This window comes from Saccostrea echinata, unplaced genomic scaffold (assembly GCF_033153115.1).
Source record: "Saccostrea echinata isolate AGI-Se365-2 ecotype Australia unplaced genomic scaffold, CSIRO_AGI_Sech_v1 ptg000023l, whole genome shotgun sequence".
Taxonomy (NCBI): Eukaryota; Metazoa; Mollusca; class Bivalvia; order Ostreida; family Ostreidae; genus Saccostrea; species Saccostrea echinata.
In genome coordinates, this window is record NW_026889772.1 from 1,381,968 (window position 1) to 1,401,904 (window position 19,937).

The 19,937-nt window shown below is 33.6% G+C and overlaps 2 protein-coding genes across 2 annotated transcripts; one reads left to right on the forward strand and one right to left on the reverse strand.

Annotated features, from left to right (window-relative positions):
- The first annotated feature begins 305 nt into the window (after window positions 1-305).
- LOC133191320 (myb-related transcription factor, partner of profilin-like) lies at window positions 306-1,004 on the forward strand. Its single transcript, XM_061327068.1, has 2 exons — window positions 306-452; window positions 726-1,004. Exons 1-2 carry the CDS (start codon window positions 306-308, stop codon window positions 1,002-1,004), a joined length of 426 nt encoding a protein of 141 aa, XP_061183052.1.
- A 6,702-nt stretch (window positions 1,005-7,706) lies between these two features.
- On the reverse strand, window positions 7,707-13,267 carry LOC133191038 (E3 ubiquitin-protein ligase TRIM56-like). The gene is made up of 2 exons (XM_061326696.1): window positions 13,191-13,267; window positions 7,707-10,087 (listed from the first exon to the last, which is right to left on the reverse strand). The coding sequence occupies exon 2, from the start codon at window positions 10,029-10,031 to the stop codon at window positions 7,812-7,814; it is 2,220 nt and encodes a 739-aa protein (XP_061182680.1). The 5' UTR covers window positions 10,032-10,087; window positions 13,191-13,267; the 3' UTR covers window positions 7,707-7,811.
- Window positions 13,268-19,937: the final 6,670 nt, after the last annotated feature.

The window sequence follows — 19,937 nt, forward strand, 5'->3', positions numbered from 1 at the left end:
AAGTAAGTGTTAAGCACATTTTTAGGACCTGCCTAAGTACTACTTAAGTATGTCTTATACCGTAACATAAAGCGAACTAAGCAAGGTCTTAGCTAAGTCATTCTTATGTATTGAATTAAAAAATTACACAGTATGAAAGTACATCAAGTAGCGTTGGTTATTACATGTGAGTGTGATATGTACTCACAGACTGAATATTTTTATGTCTTGAATCACGCCTAGCTATTGTCACAATTGTCCCAAGGGACTTTAAAAATCTGTCACGGTCTTTTTCACTGGGATTTGCTTCTCGTTTACGGAAGATAATGGCTCGAAAACCAAATTTTTCCAGTCTGGAAATCGAGACTTTGATAGAAGAATTTCAGAATCATAAAGAAGTGCTTAATTCTTCGTTTAACAACACTTCTACAAACGCATCAAAACAAAGAGCATGGGCCAGTGTGGCATCAAAGGTAAATCTCTCTCTCTCTCTCTATCATAATATGGTGTTTTGAATGCCGTATAGTTTTCCACACATTTAGTAGCAAAATACATGTGAAATATATATATATATATATATATATATATATATATATATATATATATATATATATATATATATATATATATATATATATATATTTATATCTTTTTTTTTTAATTTAAGAATTATATTTTATGTTTATATACATATTCTTACATCATAATTTAGGAAGTTATTTTTTTTTTATTTCTTTAAAATGAAGGTAAGCTCGGTAAGTGGAGTGATGCGAACGGCCGAAGATGTTAAGAAAAAATGGAGGAATGTTTCCAGCGACTCAAAGAAAAGGTTATCGTATGCGAGGAAGGAGGCTACCAAAACAGGAGGAGGGCCATCTTCAGCAGTGGAACTGAGTGCGACAGACGTAAGAGTATTGGAGACAATGGGACAGACAGCAACAGAAGGAATTCCTGGGGGAATAGATACAGCTGGCCCATCTTCCTCCAATACAAGTCTTCAGGAAACTTTCGTTGCTGATAGGTGATAATCAATGTGTTTTTAAATTTATAAGATAAATGAATTTTCACCATGACACAATATACTTTTATTCCCAAACAAATATCATAAGTGTCTTTAATTTACATTGTTTCCATTCAGCGACCAACAAGAGAGTGTGATAGAATCCACGTCAAAGAACACTTCCAGGAAACGGAAAAGATCTTCGGGAAATGATGAGGCACACGACCTAGTGGAAATAGAAAGGGAGAGATTAGAGGTACATTTGATGAAAATATCAGTACTGTATAATTCTTTTTTTCTGAATGAATATTATTTTCCACGAGTACAATTATAAAAGCAAGTACAATATACAAGTTATTATTGTCATATGTTTTTTTACTTATACTTTAATAGGTAGAGAAAAAAAGGCTGGAATTAGAAGAAAGAAGACTAGATCTGGAACAGAGAAGATTTGATCTGGAGGTAGAGAGGCATTCCAGGGGGTTTATGGTGTGTGACTCTCAAAAAGTGCTTAAGTACTACATTGTACCTGCAGGCTTTACGGATTTTATGTCATAAAATTAAATAAATCTTATGGCGACGCTTTCCCTTGTTCTTCTTCCGTCATTCATTGTACCATTATAGCATAGGTCATCATTATCCTGTGGATGAAGTACTTCGGACTCAGGCAACTCTATTCTGTGATTGATGCACATGTTGTGCAAAACCGCTGTCGCTACTATCACCTAAAATTTGAAGATTTTGTCAAATCATAAAATTGGATTTTAAAAGTATACATTTCATATTTCCATAAAACTATTGGTTTATACCTTGCATGCTTTCGAAGGATGAAATAACAGAGGACCTCCAGTTTTATCCAGACAGCGAAAACGACCCTTCCACACGCCGAAACATCTTTCAACAGAGTTTCTTGCTTTCATGTGATAAGCATTATAGCGATGCTCCGAGGGAGTAGAAGGCTGTAAATATGGGGTCATCATCCATGGTCTAAGTGGATATGCTGAATCACCCAGGAGCCATCTCTCGCTAATTTCACCTATATAAAATATTCATACCGCAATTAACATTATAAAATATATATCATGTTGTGAGTAAACTGTTAAATAACGTATAAAAAGTAGGCACGTAGTATTGGGGGGGGGGGGGGGCACGAGGACCCCCCCCCCCCACACACACACACATACACTTTCTTTTCAAACAGAACATTTTACTTTTTTATTGTATCATATATTAGTCATGGTAATTTCTTAATGTTTTAGAAAAATATTGGGTTGGAACCCAACACCACCATCCTCCTTGAAAAAGAGATTTTGCGCCCACATTTTAAAAATGATAAACGATACTATGGGATAATATATATATTTAAGAAATATGTCCCTGCATAAATTATCCCACGTTTCCAACTATCGTTGATGTCCCTGGCATACTCTACTAACTAGACAGTGATTCCTTATATTTCCATTTCATTGTGAAATAAAATTGTAAATTTAGATTTTAAAAATGTAGACTATATATAATAGATTTAAATTACACGAGGCCTCACATGTCAATTTCAATAGTCCCCGCCCACTGACGTCAAACACAAAGACAGCTGCACGAGAATTACATGCATATTAGGCCTAGGCCTTCTTAGCTCCTGACCTTTCGCTTGGCGAAATTTGCATTCCGATAGAGTGATCAAGAAATCAACTCTCCTAACTTTCAAAGAGTTATCACAGAGAAAACAAATAGAAATGGAAATATATATATATATATATCGATCTGAGATTTACTTATAAGCAACTCTTTTTATGAGAATTAACCGAGTTCTGCTGTATTTTCAATTGAAAATGTATAAAAATGTTAACATGACGTTAGTGCTCCTAAATAAATAATCTTTATCTTTAGCTCAATCAAAAAGTTTAATTAGCTACATTACATCACTGCATGTTTTATTATTGCAAACAGAGTGTCAAACTTCAAATTCAATGAATCTTTTTTTTTTCATATATATTCATCCCCAAGCTACCTTTCTATTAGTTATGAGCTTCAGATTACATGTACTTTCTCGGTTACAAAGTCATGTTCAAATAATAATTTAATTCTCTTGTTCCTCTAAATTGGAAAATGGTTAGTCCGTATATTTGAGTAAACTTGAATTTCCTTAACCTGAGACATAAAAAAAACATGAGTTGTGCTAACTGGCTAAGTTTGCAATGGTTGAAATTAACATATAGGTGTGATTCTATTGATGTAAAACGAAATGCAAAAGTTTACAACAGACAGACAGACGGGAAAGGTTTGACTGAAAAAGCTTACTTAAGCTTCTGGCGTTGGTGGGAATAATTAAATTAAATATACTCAGCTTAGTATTGTAAAATTTAAAGTGTCAAAAAAATTATTCATATATTTACTTATATGTACAATTGGCAAATCTGCTTGCATGTATCTTCTGAGGATATAGGTACTCTGGTATTTGAAGTTTGAACTCTGTGATGACATACTATCTGTGTCTACGGTGAAACTTAAAAATGTCAGATTCTGTCAATTCAAAAGCATTTGGTTAATTATCTCCTTAGTACCACTGCATTTTTATACATTTATTCTATAAATTAGCAGAACATATTAAAGAAATATAAGATAAGCCGAAAAAACATAGCTGAATGTGCTTTTTGGTTCTGCTAGTCTGATTCGCATAATTAATAATAACATTATTTATATATATATCGATCTCTACCTTTACAATTAATATTACATGTATTTTTTTTCTAGATTTTTTTAACTGTTTGCATGTATCATTCATATATTATAATCGTTGAGAAGCTATCAGTATGGTATAATGGAGGACCATATGCTCATTACTAGCAAATACCTCTAAGTATAATATACAACATTTTAAAAGTATTTTTAAAACATGTCATTAGTACACACAGAATAGAACATAGAGTACAACTAATTTATAGGGAATTTAAAAATTACTAGGACTTCCAATCTTGCTTCTTTTTTTTTGCCAATTTTGCTTACTATAAGTTTCTATATATCTGCATGTATTTTGGAATGCATAAAAGTTTAATTCCTAAAACAACTGAGATTTACTTATAAGCAACTCTTTTTATGAGAACTGAGTTCTACTGTATTTTCAATTAAAAATGTATAAAAATGTTTACATGACGTAAATGCTCCTAAATATATAAGTTTTGTCTCTAGCTCAATCAAAAAAAATTAATTAGTTACATTACACCACTGCTTTTATTATTGCAAACAGAGTGTCGAACTTCAAACTCAATGGATCTTTTTTCCAAATGTATATCCCCACGCTACCTTTCTATTAGTTATGAGCTTCAGATTACTTTCTCGGTTACAAAGTCATGTTCAAATAAGAATTTAAATTAAATTTTGCAAACATAGTGTCAAATTTCAAATTCAATTAATCTTTTTTCATATATATATATATATATATATATATATATATATATATATATATATATATATATATATATATATATATATATATATATATATATATATTTATATATATATATATATATATATCCTCATTTATAACCTCCAAATGTGGCCCAATCCTAGCCTCCACTCTCCTCGAGAGGTACTGGGGTCACAATTTGAAATTGAATATACACCATGCATTATGCAAAAGTATTGAATTTCCATACAGTTGTACAATATGAATATCAAATCTTGGACAGGAGTAAATTAACGTAGGTCTCTAAATTGAAAATGATTAATCCACATTTTTCAAAAGCTATATTCCTTGTCTGGCCCTTTGCTTCCATCTTTGGAGAAAACCCATAAAATTTGTTACTTTTTGGTTGTATTACTGTTATTTGACATCAGAATATATTTTTTGTATCATTAATTTTGATTTCCTCAAAATCAAGTTGCCAATACATTCAAAATAATTTTTAAAACACCGTGAATTTATCTCAGAACACCACAATGCCTTCCATGGTGGACATAAGTTCAAAGAAAATATTATTCATTTCACTATTTATGTCTTGACCTTTTGGTTAAAAGTACAGGATGCACAATTATTTAGTGGATTGTACTAAATGGGAAGAAAAAAATCCCACAAAGGGACACAACTCATTTACTATTTGCAAACTATTGAACTATCTAAACAGATGTGCAACCAACTGTGCATGTCAAGTGTACATTATAATATATAAATATTATATTCTAGAGAGAGATGTACCTCTTTGTAAATACATGTACATTTACAAAATAAGTGTTTTGATTGGTGATGACGGGCTGAATGTGAGGGGTAAGAGTTTGGAGAGTAAAAAATAGGAAAGGTTGGACTCGGACAGAGGAAGAAAAAGGAAATTCAAAATAGTATAGATGACGGAATTGGAGCTAGGAGAAGGATAGAAGTCAAGACCCACCCCACTTTTTTCCAGGCCCACCCTTCCATTATGTATCTATTTTAGAACAAAATGATTGACTTACAGACTGATTAAAAAATCTATATCAGGTTTATCCTAATCTACATGATTGTGTAACTCTGTAGTGCTGTAGATTGCTTGCTGTGGTTTATACCAGACCAAGGTGCAAAATCATTTGTTTCAAACAGTACCCTAGTTCATTATTCAATAACACTGTCTGAAAAAAGAGCGTCTGTGCCAGGTCCATCTTATAGGTATACCTATTGAAAGCTTTGATCGCCCATTGTGGCCCCTTGTGACCCCCAGGGGTCATGATTTGAACAAACTTGAATCTACACTAGCTGAGGATGCTTCCATATAAATATGACAATCATGGCCTTGTTGTTCTGGAGAAGAAGAGTTCCTGTATCTTCCTATGTAAAACTTTGTTCGCTCATTGTGGCCCTACCCTAGCCCCGGGGGTTATGATTTGAATTAAGTTTAATCAACACTCTGTCAGGAAGCTTTCACACAAGTTTCATCTTTTCTGGCCCAGGGGTTCTGGAGAAAAAGATTTTTAAATGACCCCAGCCAATTCATAATTTTTATTAATTATCTCCCCTTGGAAGAGGGTGTGGCCCTTCATTTGAACAAACTTTAATCCCCTTTACCAAGATACTCTGTGCCAAGTTTTGTTGAAATTGTCCCAATGGTTCTGGAGAAGAAGATGAAATTGTAAAAAGTTTACAACAACAGCAACAACAAAGACAGACAACGGTAAATTTTGATCAGAATATCTCAATTGAGCCTTCGGCTCAGGTGAGCTAAAAAGTACGTTTTAGAGGTACAGATAATGAAGCCACTGTCTTGGACTTCATAATTAAATAAAATCATTGATATTTAAATATCCACAACAAGTTTTAATGAAAATGTTTTGAACAAAGTTTTTTTGTGTTCTCACAAGTTATTCCTATTGAAAAAGTATTTCTCAACTCTTCAGACAACTTCCTCATATTTTAAAACAGTTTTGAAAAACATGATGTAAATAATTATTAATCAAGTATCCATTCCAATTATAAGGGTTTTTTCGCATTGAATTTAATAATATTGACCAGAGTTTTTCGTTCGCATTGCATAGATCGATGTGGTTATTATATTGGCGTGTCTAAGTTTTGACACAGTTTTTATAATTTGTATCATGTTAAATCAATTCTTTTAAATTCAAACATTAAAATTACCATAACAAGGTTAAAGAAAAGTTGCTGTATATTTCAATCTTGTTGACTTGGTCTTATGGTTTTATAAATTGATGAGTAACTATTTACAGCATGTTTAATTTAGATCGATATGGTTTTATATATTGATATTTAACTTTTACAGCATGTATAGATTAATACCGTTTTATATATTGATATGTAAATTTTTACAGCATGTATAGGTCGATATGGTAAAGACTGCCAGCAGCGATGTGAGTGTGGTCACTACGGCTTCGGATGTCGATATAGGTGCAACTGCACCGAAACTCAGCGGTGTGATGTCAAGATCGGCTGTGTTGGTAAGTAGAATACAACATTGATCACAGAAAAACACTAGCCTTAAAAGTATTAAAATATTGACGAATTGCATTGATTTATATCCTACAAAGACCTGTTCTCTGAGACGACTGATTGTAAGTGCACAGAATCCTACCAAGGAGAGATCATAGGGGCGATAGGGGTGTCATTTGGAATTATATGCTTAACCGTGGCAGGTGCTCTTACCAGGAGATCAAAATTGTTTTACGGTAACTATGATTGAAATATTGATCAGATGTATTCAAATGTTTTTGTTTTAAAATAGTTTGAATATATTTTCACCGCACCTTGCAGAGAAGAAATTCAAAACACAGAGTAGCGTTGATGATAGACTTATAGGAAAGGACGCTAGACCTCTGCAGGAACAATATCTTACTCCCACCTCTGCCCAAGATAAATCAGTGACGTCATTACGTCATCTTCCTGGGGAAAAGAGGGGGACAAAATCGGACCGATACCAAATGACAGAAGTTGCTGATGAAAGTCATGAATATAACCCACTACATCAGGCACGAGAGAACGCCGCCTCTAGACCAGAAGGAAATGTTCAGGAAGTCAGACATTCATACGAAGAGCCGAAAAGCAGATACGAAGAAATTCCGGATTACCAACATCTGAAAGAACATCGAGAGAGAAAACAACATCAATACACCCCTATAGCAGGGAGTTCTAGATTCCCTGTATAATATCAGCCTTTCAGAATAGACTTATAATTGTAAAAAATTAACCATTCACACTCAGTAGCATTAATATTTATTAAAGACATTTCCAATTTTGAATCAGTCTTTTTAATTATTGGTGCACGAACAGATCAAATAAAAAATAAAGATCTCTTTATATATCCATTTTAAAAATTAATCAATTCAGATTTTAATCACTTATATCCTATAAAGATATTTATAGCCACATTATCCACGCATTTCCTTCATCGTCACTGACAACTAATTGATTCCGGCTGGAAATAGACAGACCCCGAGGTCCTGGGGGATGGACTTCTAGGATCCCTAAGAGATCCCCTCGAGGAGACAGCTTGACAATACTGCCACCGGTGCGGTCCGACACATAAACATTATCATCGGAATCCGTAGCCACGCCCTCTGGCTTCCAGTGAGGAAGTCCTTTATATAGAACGCTCATTTTTTGTCCCTCGTGAAATCTAGTGACAGAATTTGATCGTTTTTCAGTCCAAATAAAATCTTGCATTTTGTTCTGAGCAATGTAATTTATATCCACCTTTCTACCAATGGGAATGTACCGAATTCTTTTCCCTTTCGTACTATAGCATCTGAGGTCAGTAAAATCCCTATTTCCTATAACCACATCCTTTCTGCTTGTTTTCACTATGGGGTATGGATGAGTGCGGGTAGGTGTATAGCAATATATCTTTGTAAATGATTCGTATCTGGTCTCTAAGTGAACGCCAGATGAGTAGTCAGATGCAATCACGCCGTCAATGCATGCGATCCTCTCGATTGACCCTTCCTGTAAATCTTTGAACCAGAGACATAATCCTTTATCATCAAATACCTTAATCCTGTGGTTTGCTTGGTCCCCAACAGCAAAAGCCGAATCTGTCAGCCAACAAATATCGTGAACGACGGTTGGGGCTTTATCGGATCCAATACTTAAAGGTACGTAAGAGTAATCCTTGACCTTTATGGTTCGAATTATGTCGTCACCAGACGGCTCCGCTTTTTTCTCAGCCTTTACTGGTTCTGTTGGTAATAAAACATTAATTTTCGACTCATCCTTATCATCATCGTCATCTGTAATCTCTTCATCAGAATCTGAATCATATAACATGAAATCAAATCCAGATGCACCTTCTTCTACAGGAGTCTTTTTCTCAATTTTTTCCTCAGTTTGTTTTTCTGCATTTTCATCTGCATTAGGTATTGGACTTTCAATATTTTCTCTCGTTTTTGATATACTTCTATCAGGAAAACCGCCAATTGGAATTAGTATATCCTTTTCACCAACAAGTCGAGCGGTTTTTTGATTTCCAATTTCATCCGTTTGCTGGCTATTGTCCTTTTTATTTTCTTCTTGAACAGCAAATATTTTTGGAATGAGAAAATCAGATATGTCAAGTTTCAAAACAGGAATTGATGGAAACTCCATTTTTTCTCTTCTACAACCAGCGCTTTTGACCCTTTGAAGTAATTCTCTAAAATGAACGGATTCTTCCGCTAAGCCCTGGTGTAGAAGGATTTCGCAGAATAGTCGTGATCTCTGTGTACTTTCTGAGCGCTTGTGTACGGATTTTAATACCTCTGATAATGACAATTTTACAACCTCAAACGGGTGAGACAATGCCAACTCGGCTGCAGTGGCCTGTTGCTGTATTTCTTGAATGAGTCGATCTCGGGTTTCCTCAACGAGCTGCAGCAAACTCCTTTCTTTATTTTTCACCTCTTGGAGTCGTTTGGCAATTTGCTTCTCAAATTCTTCATCAACTTCCACTATACTCTCGAACATCTGTAAAAGATTCGAGAGATTTTCTTGCACCTTTGAAGCAGAATCTTTGAGCGGCACTGATTCGTGTTGCTTGTGCGTTGTCTGAAAGCACTCAAAACAAACTGGAGTTCTGCACTGTAAACAGAATTCTATAATTTTTTCGTCATGTTGGGCACATTTAGTTTCATGAAGCTTACGTAGTTCAGACGAATATTTGGGGTCTTCTCTGACATCATTGATGCTAACTACTTTATGATTTCTTGTTATCCGGGTCCCGCAATGACGTTCTGAACACGTGAGACACAACCAATCACCGCAAGTCAAACAGAGAGAACTCGCTTCTTCAGACTTCCCATGCTCCTCACAGAATGAACAGCAGAAGTGACGGTTAGAATGAAGAATTTCGTCCACTTTTCCGATGTTTATGATGAATGTATTCGGAGTCAGGGAATCAATCGACTGGTTTAATAGACTTGTATGATTCCCACAAAGCTCGCAAACGACAACGTCTTTGCTGGATGTCTGTTCTTGTTTGATAACGAGGCATTCTGTACAAAATGAGTGAAGACAGTCTAACAGGCGTGGTTCTGTCAATCTACGGTCACATATCCCACAATTCAGCAGCCGTTCCCGCTCTGTTCGGTTTAATGTAGTAGCCATTATGTATTTCCATTGTAGGAAGTGAAGTGTGTCATGGTCAAGATGATGATTTCAATCTAGAAATTAAAATGTAAAGATTAAGGGAATTTGCAATACATTTCTCTTTAATATTTTTTAGCTCTACTGTTCAGAGACCAGAGAAGTTTATGCGATAGTAAGGTCTCCGTCGTCCGTCCGTCTGTCTCTCCGTAAAAAAAAATCAAAACGCTACTCTTCCTACAGTTTGAGCCAATTTCAATAATACTTGGTAGAATACACTTTACTGGGAAAATAATTTTGTGTGTCGGTTACTCGGTTTTTGATTTCGACAAACCATTGTTGCCATTGTTATTGTTTACTAGAAATAGAAATACAATATGTATCTTTGAAATTCTTTCAAACACTTATTCTCCTACAGATTTGGTCTCATTTCAATATAACTGAGAACACAAGTAGATTACTAAAGTGTCAATTGTCGGTCTGTTCTGTCTGTCTGTTTAGCCGTTAGTCTGTTCGTCTGAAAAAATTTTTTTTTAAAATGCTACTCCTCCTACAGTTTTGAACTGATTTCAATATAATGTGGCACACAAGTAGTCTGTCTACACTAAGATACATATTTTTTTTGGGGGGGGGGGGTGGGTGGGGGGGGGGTTGATTTTGATGAACGATGTTGCCTATGATCTGATTTCAATATAACGTGGCACACAAGTAGTCTGTCTACACTAAGACGCATATTTTTTTTTTTTTTTGGGGGGGGGGGGTTGATTTTGATGAACGATGTTGCCTTGGTTACTAAAAATAGTAATTTCTGTGAAATTCTTTCAAACCGCTTCTCCTCCTACAGCATTGGTCTGATTTCAATAAAAATTGGTTACAAGTAAACGTTACTAAAGTACATAATCATCTTAATTGGTTTTTGATCTTTACCAAGAGGTGTTGCTATGAATCATGGTTACTAAAACTGGAAATTTCTGTTAAATTCTTTCAAAAAGCTTTTCTTACAACAGTTTTTGACCACTTGCAATCACAAAAAAAGACACTTAACCAAGGATTCTTATTTTATTTGTTGCTACCTTTGTTTACATTTGTTAAGTAAAAACCAGTAGAGTTATCTCTCAAAAGGGACTTCTGGTTTTATTGCACAATGACTTTTTTCAAAATTTTATAAACTCTCTCTCTCTCTCTCTCTCTCTCTGTTGCATCAATTGAAAAAAAATGATGATCCTAGCATTGTCAGAGATGTAATGGAGAACGAACAAGAAACCGCCTACTATTATCAGAGGCCCTTTATGCAGAATTAAATGAAAGGAGAGCATCTCAAATTCTTTTTAAGCAATTATGTAGAATATTAATTAAGTTCATTTTATATATTTTTGCTACTAATGGATATTACACTAGGCAAAGGGCTGAAGGCTTGTTGCTTTGCTGAAAAAAACGTCTAAAATAATTATATATATATCGTTATTCATACTTATTGCATTGAAGTATTTTGCATTAATTAAAAGTTAATTTTATTTTTAAAGCATATTAATTTACAGTAACTCTTAAAATAACATAACTGCCCTAAGTGAAGGAATATTAATACAGAAAGCACAAAGAAATTCACTTTATAAGGATATCACTTCTGCCTCAACCTGGAGTTGAACTCTCGATCTACGGCTAAACCGCTCAGCTATCTTGGCAAGTCAAAAAACTTTAAGAATACAATGAGTATAGAGCAAAAGTTGTTTCCCATACAATGATTTGTTTTTTTCACAGTGAATAAAATACTAGTTCAGTCAATTTACCATCAAACTAATTGCAATGCAATTTCTTTTGTTATATATCAACTCTAGAATGCACAAAATAATTGTAATAAAAATTCTAACAAAATTGGATAAGGGGAAATACTTATTTGGCTAACTCACCCAGTTATTAATTTTCTATGAAAATTACTATAGGAAATTAAGGGGGATAATTCTTCAAAATCTTATTTTGGTTAAAGTGTTAGTGCATTTTTCTATCTTGGTGAAAAGAGGAGTGAGTTAAACTGTGTATTATGACATTTACAGGTTCCAGTAAAACTTTCAAACCTAAGAATTATTTTTTACAAATGTTTAGGCTCACTTCAGAGTGTATATTGCATTTCCTTGCCTCATAATGATAAAATTTAGGGTAGAGGCTATCAAAACATAGGTCAGATTTTGTCTCTAAATCTCTAAGGATATGTTTTCAAAATTATATTTAGTATTTATGTACTAAATGAAATGATCTATGCATACTAAATCTTAATCTAAGGGGAATTTATTTATTTTTATTCTTTTTTTTTTAAAGTCTGTATTCACTGTCTATTAAAAATGTTAATATTTGCAAATTAACAAAAAGTATGAAATTAAATTCAAAATATCCATTTCAAAATTATATCATCTATTTGAAATAATGAACTGTGTCAATTAAAAAAAGTTAAAATAAGGTTATGCTTCAGGGTTGTCCCTAAGACCCGGGGCTGGGGAAATCCAGCTTGTAATGACATTTCATTAATCCCCCTGTTACTCTGGTATTCCACCTCATACCCTTGTTAAGGGAGGAACCCCATACCCCCTTCTATTTTTAATGTCCTCAGCTATTTTAATTCTGAGGGACAACTCTGTGCTTTCAAAAACAAAAACAAACAAAAAAAAAAAAACAACAACAACAACAAAAACCCGGAATTTTCTTTCGATTACTTCAGCAAATCATTGGTTGATTTATGCCCCTTTTCTATATTAATTCCCATAGCTCATCAGATTGTCTTGGATTTCTTACCACAAATATTTTGTATATGTTAGATTTAATTTATAACAAAATAATTTGTGTTGCAATTAGTTTGACGTTGGACCCACATATTTGCTAAATAAGTAAATTGACTGGACCATGAGAAATAGAACTGTTGTTTATGACAACTTTTACAAGCAAGTCAATGCTGTACTTTATTACTTAAATCATTTATCTCCCTTCAGTTGATAAGCCTGTTATTTACATGTACTGTTTTATTGTTTTGTTGTTCTTAGTTGGATGAATGGAGGAAGTTTGTACAACATGTTTTGACCGTCACGGTCGGTCACGAGTATCGACTGTACTTTTTTTTAAAATTGACTATTTAATATTATTAACATTACTCAGTTACCTTTTCTCCCATCATCATCTACACAGATTACTTACATGTTTAGGCCTATCTAACAGATGTCATCTATCAATCTATCATATTGTTTTACTTCATGTAAATGACCTTTTTCTCTCTGCTCTGTTCGATGAAAAAGCTAACGTTTTACTTTCGTTTTAGTTATCAACAAAGAAATAATGAAACCCACGAGGGACTCATTTAAATAAAACTAAGATTTTGCCATCATTTTCCCTACAGAAAATATTTCTCCGACGGGAAGAGAATGACATATTCGTTTAAGTATGATTGTATGTCTTTCCGTTCGCTCGTCAAAAACCATAACTATCTAGATATAAATATATATGTACATATATATTAAAACAGTAACTTGATCCAAAGAGGCATATATATCACGTCGATTGATCAAACGAGAGGCGAAGCGTCGAGCATGATCTGATGCCTGTCAGCGAGATCCATATAGCTAAGCCTTATACTTGAATACTTCAATTCTGAAGTGCTGAAGAATACTTCAATCTATTTTAAATTGTGTCTTCATTTATTGTATTTCGAAGGACAGATCACTCTAACTGCATAAATTAAACTACCATGGATTTAGTGAGCAGTGTTAATAGCTTCCTGAAGGATTTAGACGCAGTCTTAAAGGACTTATCGCATGATCTTTCAAAAATCGTAATTTTATGAAAAATATTATCTACAACCTTGTTTATTAAAATACTGAATAGAATAAACGTTGTTGAAAGCATATTTTAAGAGATATTAGGAGTTGAAATTCAAATATGGCAATATGCATATTTCAGTCGGATTTCGGCGAAATACTGCTCTGACGTCATAGGCGACAATTCAGTGATAGAGAGATGAGAATATGCACACTAATTACGGAGTTATCAACAACAAATGCAGCTCAATTACGAAAAATGCTGAAAAAATTAATGCCTAACGTGCTTCTCAATTACTATAGAAACATTAACTAGTTCTATGGTATAAGGCTTCTGAGAAATTTTCGTTTTTTTATTCCAAACATTTAGAAACTGTAGCTTTGAATACGGCAATGTTTCGTGATCGGGAAATTATTTTTCAAGATCGCCATCCTTTAAAAAAACATATGAAGACTTGCATAAATTAATATTATGTTAAAAATAAAGAACAACAAAGTTATATAGTGTTAAATTTGTGAATCAAATAAGTAAATACGTGTGATAAGATGACAAATCAAATCGTATTCTGATGGCGAGTTTCTTCGTCTTCGCCGCGTCTCCCTCGCTATCGTCGATGCTATTTAAATACAATGTAAACAGATTTTTCTTGCTGCAATTCTAACATATAAGGTTGGATATTCAATTTCATATCGATAAAATAAGCGATTTGGTCATCCACAACGCAGAAAATTCAGGTTGTATCGCGTATATTTTCGTAAGATTAACGTGGAGCTGATCAGCCATTGTCGCCTTTGACGTCACAGGGTCACGTGATCGCTATCTAATTAACTTGGATTTTTAAATCAGGGGTTTTCATTTGAGTTAATAATTGATTAACTACCGCGATTTATCTGCAGTAAAAACACAAAATTTTAAACTGTGGTCATAAGGAACGTTTTATGCTTTTAATTTCAAATAATTTAGAAACATGCAATAAGTCCTTTAAGATCTGCCTGTGTACTGCCTAAGTATGCCCTATTACAAAACGAACTTAGCGCGGTGTCTTCGCTAAGTCAATCTTATGTTGACAAAACTTTCTACAAATCTCTACAGTGTTTCAATATAGTTATATATAATGATTAAAAAAATAATAGCAATAATAAGTGACAGTCAGTTAATAATGTTAATGTCCATCCTTACCTCTACATTTTTTTCCCTCATGTTGCTGTCAAAATTCCTAAATTACAAAAATTCTGTAAAGAGGTTATATTCTACTTACTTCTGGAATTAAAAGGAATTTCATCAAAACAATAGTCAACAGAAAATGTGTACAAAGAAAGACATTACAAATTATTGACACTGAGTACAAGTTTTTGAAGCATGTTTACATCAGACACAGCATCATAAGCATCATACATTTCGTTCAAAATATCTTTTGCCAAGTCACACTGCTCGTATAAGATTTTTTGCCTGGGAAACATTCTTTGAAAAAAATGGGAGTGTAACAAACTCCAATAAAATTTACACAGTTTTTTTTAGGAGTAAAACCATAGAATCAAAGACTTTACAGTTGTGTGCAACTAAAACTGGATTACTGAATGTTTTTAACCAAGACAAAAATGTTTTGAGACCAGTCTGAGAATCTACAGTTACAACTTCAGTGCCCTTACGACAGAGAGTGCCATCCTTGACAGCTAGTCCTGTTACACTGGTAGCAGACGTACTGATCTTCCCTCTTAGCAGTATGTAATCTGAAAGTTACAATGAAATTACAATTCAAATGAAGTTAATTTCCCGTGCAGGATCGTTATATTTTCACGCCGTTTTCCAGGTAAGACAGAAGAAAGATGGCTAGAGGCTTCCTGCTGACACTTATGTATAATAGGGAACCAAGTCCGTACCGTTTTTCATCCTCGCAGTACCGTAAAGAAACACTTCTCTTTAAATGGGGAACTGGCCTATAGGGACGGGATTGGTTTTAGTCTTTAAAAAAAGTTTGTCGATTTCCGTTGCGGTCAATGGCTTTAGGCTACATGCATGTACTAATTCGTTTCTCATATATCATTTTATTTCATTATATAGAGATACATTTAGGAGGAACCTTTTCATAAATATTAATTATGAAGCATGTTTTGTCAAGGCATTTTGAGTTTGTTATCTCGAAATATTATTTTATATTTTTCTTTACTTTTCATGGTACATAATGGTAATGTCTATAGTCTGAATTCTTTTCTTAATTTCCGTTTCTTTTACAACACATTTTTGTGGATATCATAAAAACATGCCATTAATGTATACAATTTTGTATAAATGAAACCCAAGGGAGTGCAGTTACTGATATTTATTCCTAATAGAATTTCAAAACTTGAGATTTGAATTTAGAACATTGAATATTCAAAAGTAAATGTATTAAATTTAAATTGTAAATATATTAAGCTCAAATAATATAAACATTACGTATACTTTCCAGCGCAATAACCCCGACAAGTACTAGTAATACAGACAGATTAAAAGCACTAATTAATGCACTGAATTGATTAAATTCTTAGACTAATATATTCAATAGAATTCCATCGCAGCTCATTGCAAACGAGAATACCTGTATCGAGTAACAAAGAGTGAATATGAATACTTCTTGTCCTCGAAGATTGGTTGATTGATTGTTTGTATGTTGTTCGAGAATTTTTCACTCATATAGAGACGTCACCATATACCGGTGAAGGGCTTCAAATTTAGACCTTTACTCTGCACTCAGGGCCATTGAGCAGTGAGGGTTCTTTATAGTGCCAACGCCTACCGTGAAACGGGGCCTCGGTTTTTAAGGCTTCATTCGAATGACCCGCAAATTTCACTTCAAAGTGCCGAGCGCTCGGAGAAGGAACAGTTGCTACCTATTTTTTATCGACTTAAGTCAGTCGCGGCCGTGATTGGAACACACGACCTTCAGATCACAGAGCGGGCGCTCTACCGACTAAGCTACCGTGACGGTTTGTCCTCGAAGAAAGTGTGCTTACAGCTGAGTTATAGTTCCGCTTGACTGTGTTTTACTTACAATGGAACTCACGATTTGCTTTCTCTTTAGTGTCTTTTGTATAAAGAATGAAAATGCATAGAGAAAGATAATTGAAAAATATACACAAAAGTCCCTATTAAAAAAATAAAATGGTCTCAAAAGACGAGAAGTTGAAAACTATAATAGTGTGGCACCAGGTGGATTCAAACCACGACTCTTAAAAAGTGTATTTGCTGTGTAAATAGTCAGTGGTTATACCAATCGAGCTAAATTCTGGCTTTGCTACTCGATGGTATAAATATGAACCAGGTTGTCAAAAACAGGTTTCCTTTTTTTTTGTAGTTTCTTTTTGTGAATTTCGTCCCTAGGGCAGGGGTACCCCCAAAAAATCATGTCTTAAATTATTTCTTAGATCACAACTTATCAAAATATTTTAATTTTATTTACGGGCAAGCCTGTCCTGCAGGACTTCTAGGCCGGAATTCTTGCAAAAATATTTATCGGAGATAATGCAGTATAGCCAACTTTGGAGGTTAATTAAAAAGTTGCAAACATTAAATTTTAGGTTCAAAATGCAAATTTGAAAAATTTAGACAGATATAAGGTAGAAAATAACTAATGACGATTGGTTTTTCAATGAACTTTTTTCCATAATTGTTTATATTGATTATCGACCTCCTTTCAAAATCTACAGAAGAGTTCCAAATAACTATAAATGAAAAATTTAAAACCATCTAACATATTTTTACCATGGGAACTCTTCAGTGCTAGAGGTAGAGAAATGTGTTTGCATCATCTGTCCTTAAAATAACATTTTTTAGGTTAATACATACGTAACATAAAAAAATATGACTTTTCTACACTTCATACTACCATTCCTCACGATGAATTAAAAATTAGGCTTTTTGATATCATAGACAACTGCTTCTTCAATAAAAGATGGAACTCGTAAAATTTTGTATCGTAATTGGTCATTAGCAAATATTTTTTTGTTAAAAATCACTCTGATTCTACACAAAAGCACTTTGAAGTTGATATTAAAAGGATGCTGGAGTTCCTCGTTGATAACATCTATGTAGTCTTTTCCAACAATCTGTTGGAATTTCGATGAGCACTAATTGTGCTCTTTTATTTACCGAACTATTTTTATAGTCCTTTGAAGCAGAATTTATTCCAAAACTTCAACATGAGAAGAAGAAAACACTTGCTGTGGCCTTCAAGTTGACATTCAGATATATCAATTAGCAATAGTTACTTCCATTCATATGTCGACTTGATATATTCCATTGAACTCGAAGTAAAAGACACTACAGAGTCTGCCACATCTGTTTCATATTTGGATGTTTACTGACTATAGACGACAAGGGCCAACTAATAACTTAACAGTATAACACAGTCAATAATACAAACATCTTTCTATTATAAACCTCGGAGTACTTGAGTGTAGAATCAGAATGTTTTTAAAAAATAAGTTTGCAGGTAACCAATAACAAGATACACAAGTTAAAGAGTTCCATTTTTATTGGAAAAAGTAGCTGTCTATTACGTCAAAAGGCTTGTGGTCTTTAACTTATCTATGGGTTTGGTTGTTAAAGTGTTGAAAAGCCGTCGGTTTTGAAGCTATTGTTAAAAATCTTGTTATTTTAATTTTTTTTAAAGTTCTTTGGAGTTTTTAAGTATCCACATCTAATTAGCACCACTTCTCAAATATGTTTTATAGTATTCCTGTCGTTTCTCCTTAAATATTTCATTAGGCGTAAAAAAAAAAAAGAAGAGGTTTAGTAAAACATTCACTAGAACCCTGTATGTATCTTTTTTATCAGGAATTTTAGGAAGTTTAGGATTCCAATATAGGTAAGGTTATTCGAATTTACATTGATTTTGGAGAATATTAAAAATATTTAAAACTGTCAATATGATTTTGAAGAATTTCTTACTAAGAAAGGAAACTATGAGTATAAGTTGGATCACCACTGTCTTGTAGAATTAAATCCAAGCTCCTCTAAAATACGATTATAACAATGAGCCCTACAAACCAAGACAATGTAGTTGCCTACTTTGCCAGCTGGGATGAAGTCATGTTGAACCAATGACCTGACAGTGTGCCATAATGAAAAAGGTGAGGATAAAGAACTGTATCGATCTAAAAAAAAAAAAATCTATAAACAATACAGGTATAATAACAGGGACTAAAACACGTATCATCGGAGATTCCTGAGGTGGGATCAGGTGCCTAGGAGGAGTAACCATTCCCTGATGACCGGAACCACAAAAGAGTAACTTCACAAGTTGCAACAAAATGCATGTCAACGCTTTTATAAAAACTTAATCATTTTTTTTAACTGTTATAGTATACTCGGCAAGTTTTTGGAATATTTGTTGAAAAAATAAAATTGTCATAGAGTTAATCAATTTGATCAATAGTTAAAATATGCATATCTATCGATGTCATTTTATTCACAAAAACAAGAACGGTGATGTTTCTCTACAGAGGTTTGTAACAAGCAATGGGTACCATGGAATTGATTTGATAATTTATGAAATGGTTTTTAAAATATGGGTTTGGTTGACAACAAATCTTGGGTTGTTCTGAGAATAAAGGGAGTGACCGAATGACACGGTGATTCCGTAGAATCAACTACATGTATCTTACCTTATTTTGGAGTATAAATATTATGGCGCCAAAATAACCGATATGCGCATGGAAACTAACAAGTGGCAAATTTGAAGGGGTTCCAGACAATTAAAAACTATTTGTATCCAATCACGGAGCATTGTTCTGAGAAAATGTGAATTAATGTCTTATTTACTGTTAAACTATGCATGTATTGTAAGCTCGTAACATTGATCTTGCAGTAACAATATAGAATACATGTATATTGTTTAATATCTTAAAGTGAGACTTAAAAAGGAGGTACATTGACTTATTATGAAAGTTCAGAATCAATGACAAACATTTATCTATTTCTAGACAATAATTAATTCTAGCTGGAGATTGGGTCACTTGTATCGGATTGCGGAGTGCTTACAATTACAGCATTTGAACCATCTTGTTATATACACAAAAGGAAATGATGACAGCTACAAAATTAAATGTTTGACTCGAAACTGCGAACAGGAAATGCCGCATTTATTTT

Excerpts from the sequence above, each read along its gene's own strand:
- LOC133191320 (XM_061327068.1), top strand. The coding sequence starts at position 306 with ATGGCTCGAAAACCAAATTTTTCCAGTCTGGAAATCGAGACTTTGATA. Across the intron at positions 453-725 it reads GGGCCAGTGTGGCATCAAAG|GTAAGCTCGGTAAGTGGAGT; the intron begins GTAAATCTCTCT and ends TTTAAAATGAAG.
- LOC133191038 (XM_061326696.1), bottom strand. The coding sequence starts at position 10,031 with ATGGCTACTACATTAAACCGAACAGAGCGGGAACGGCTGCTGAATTGT.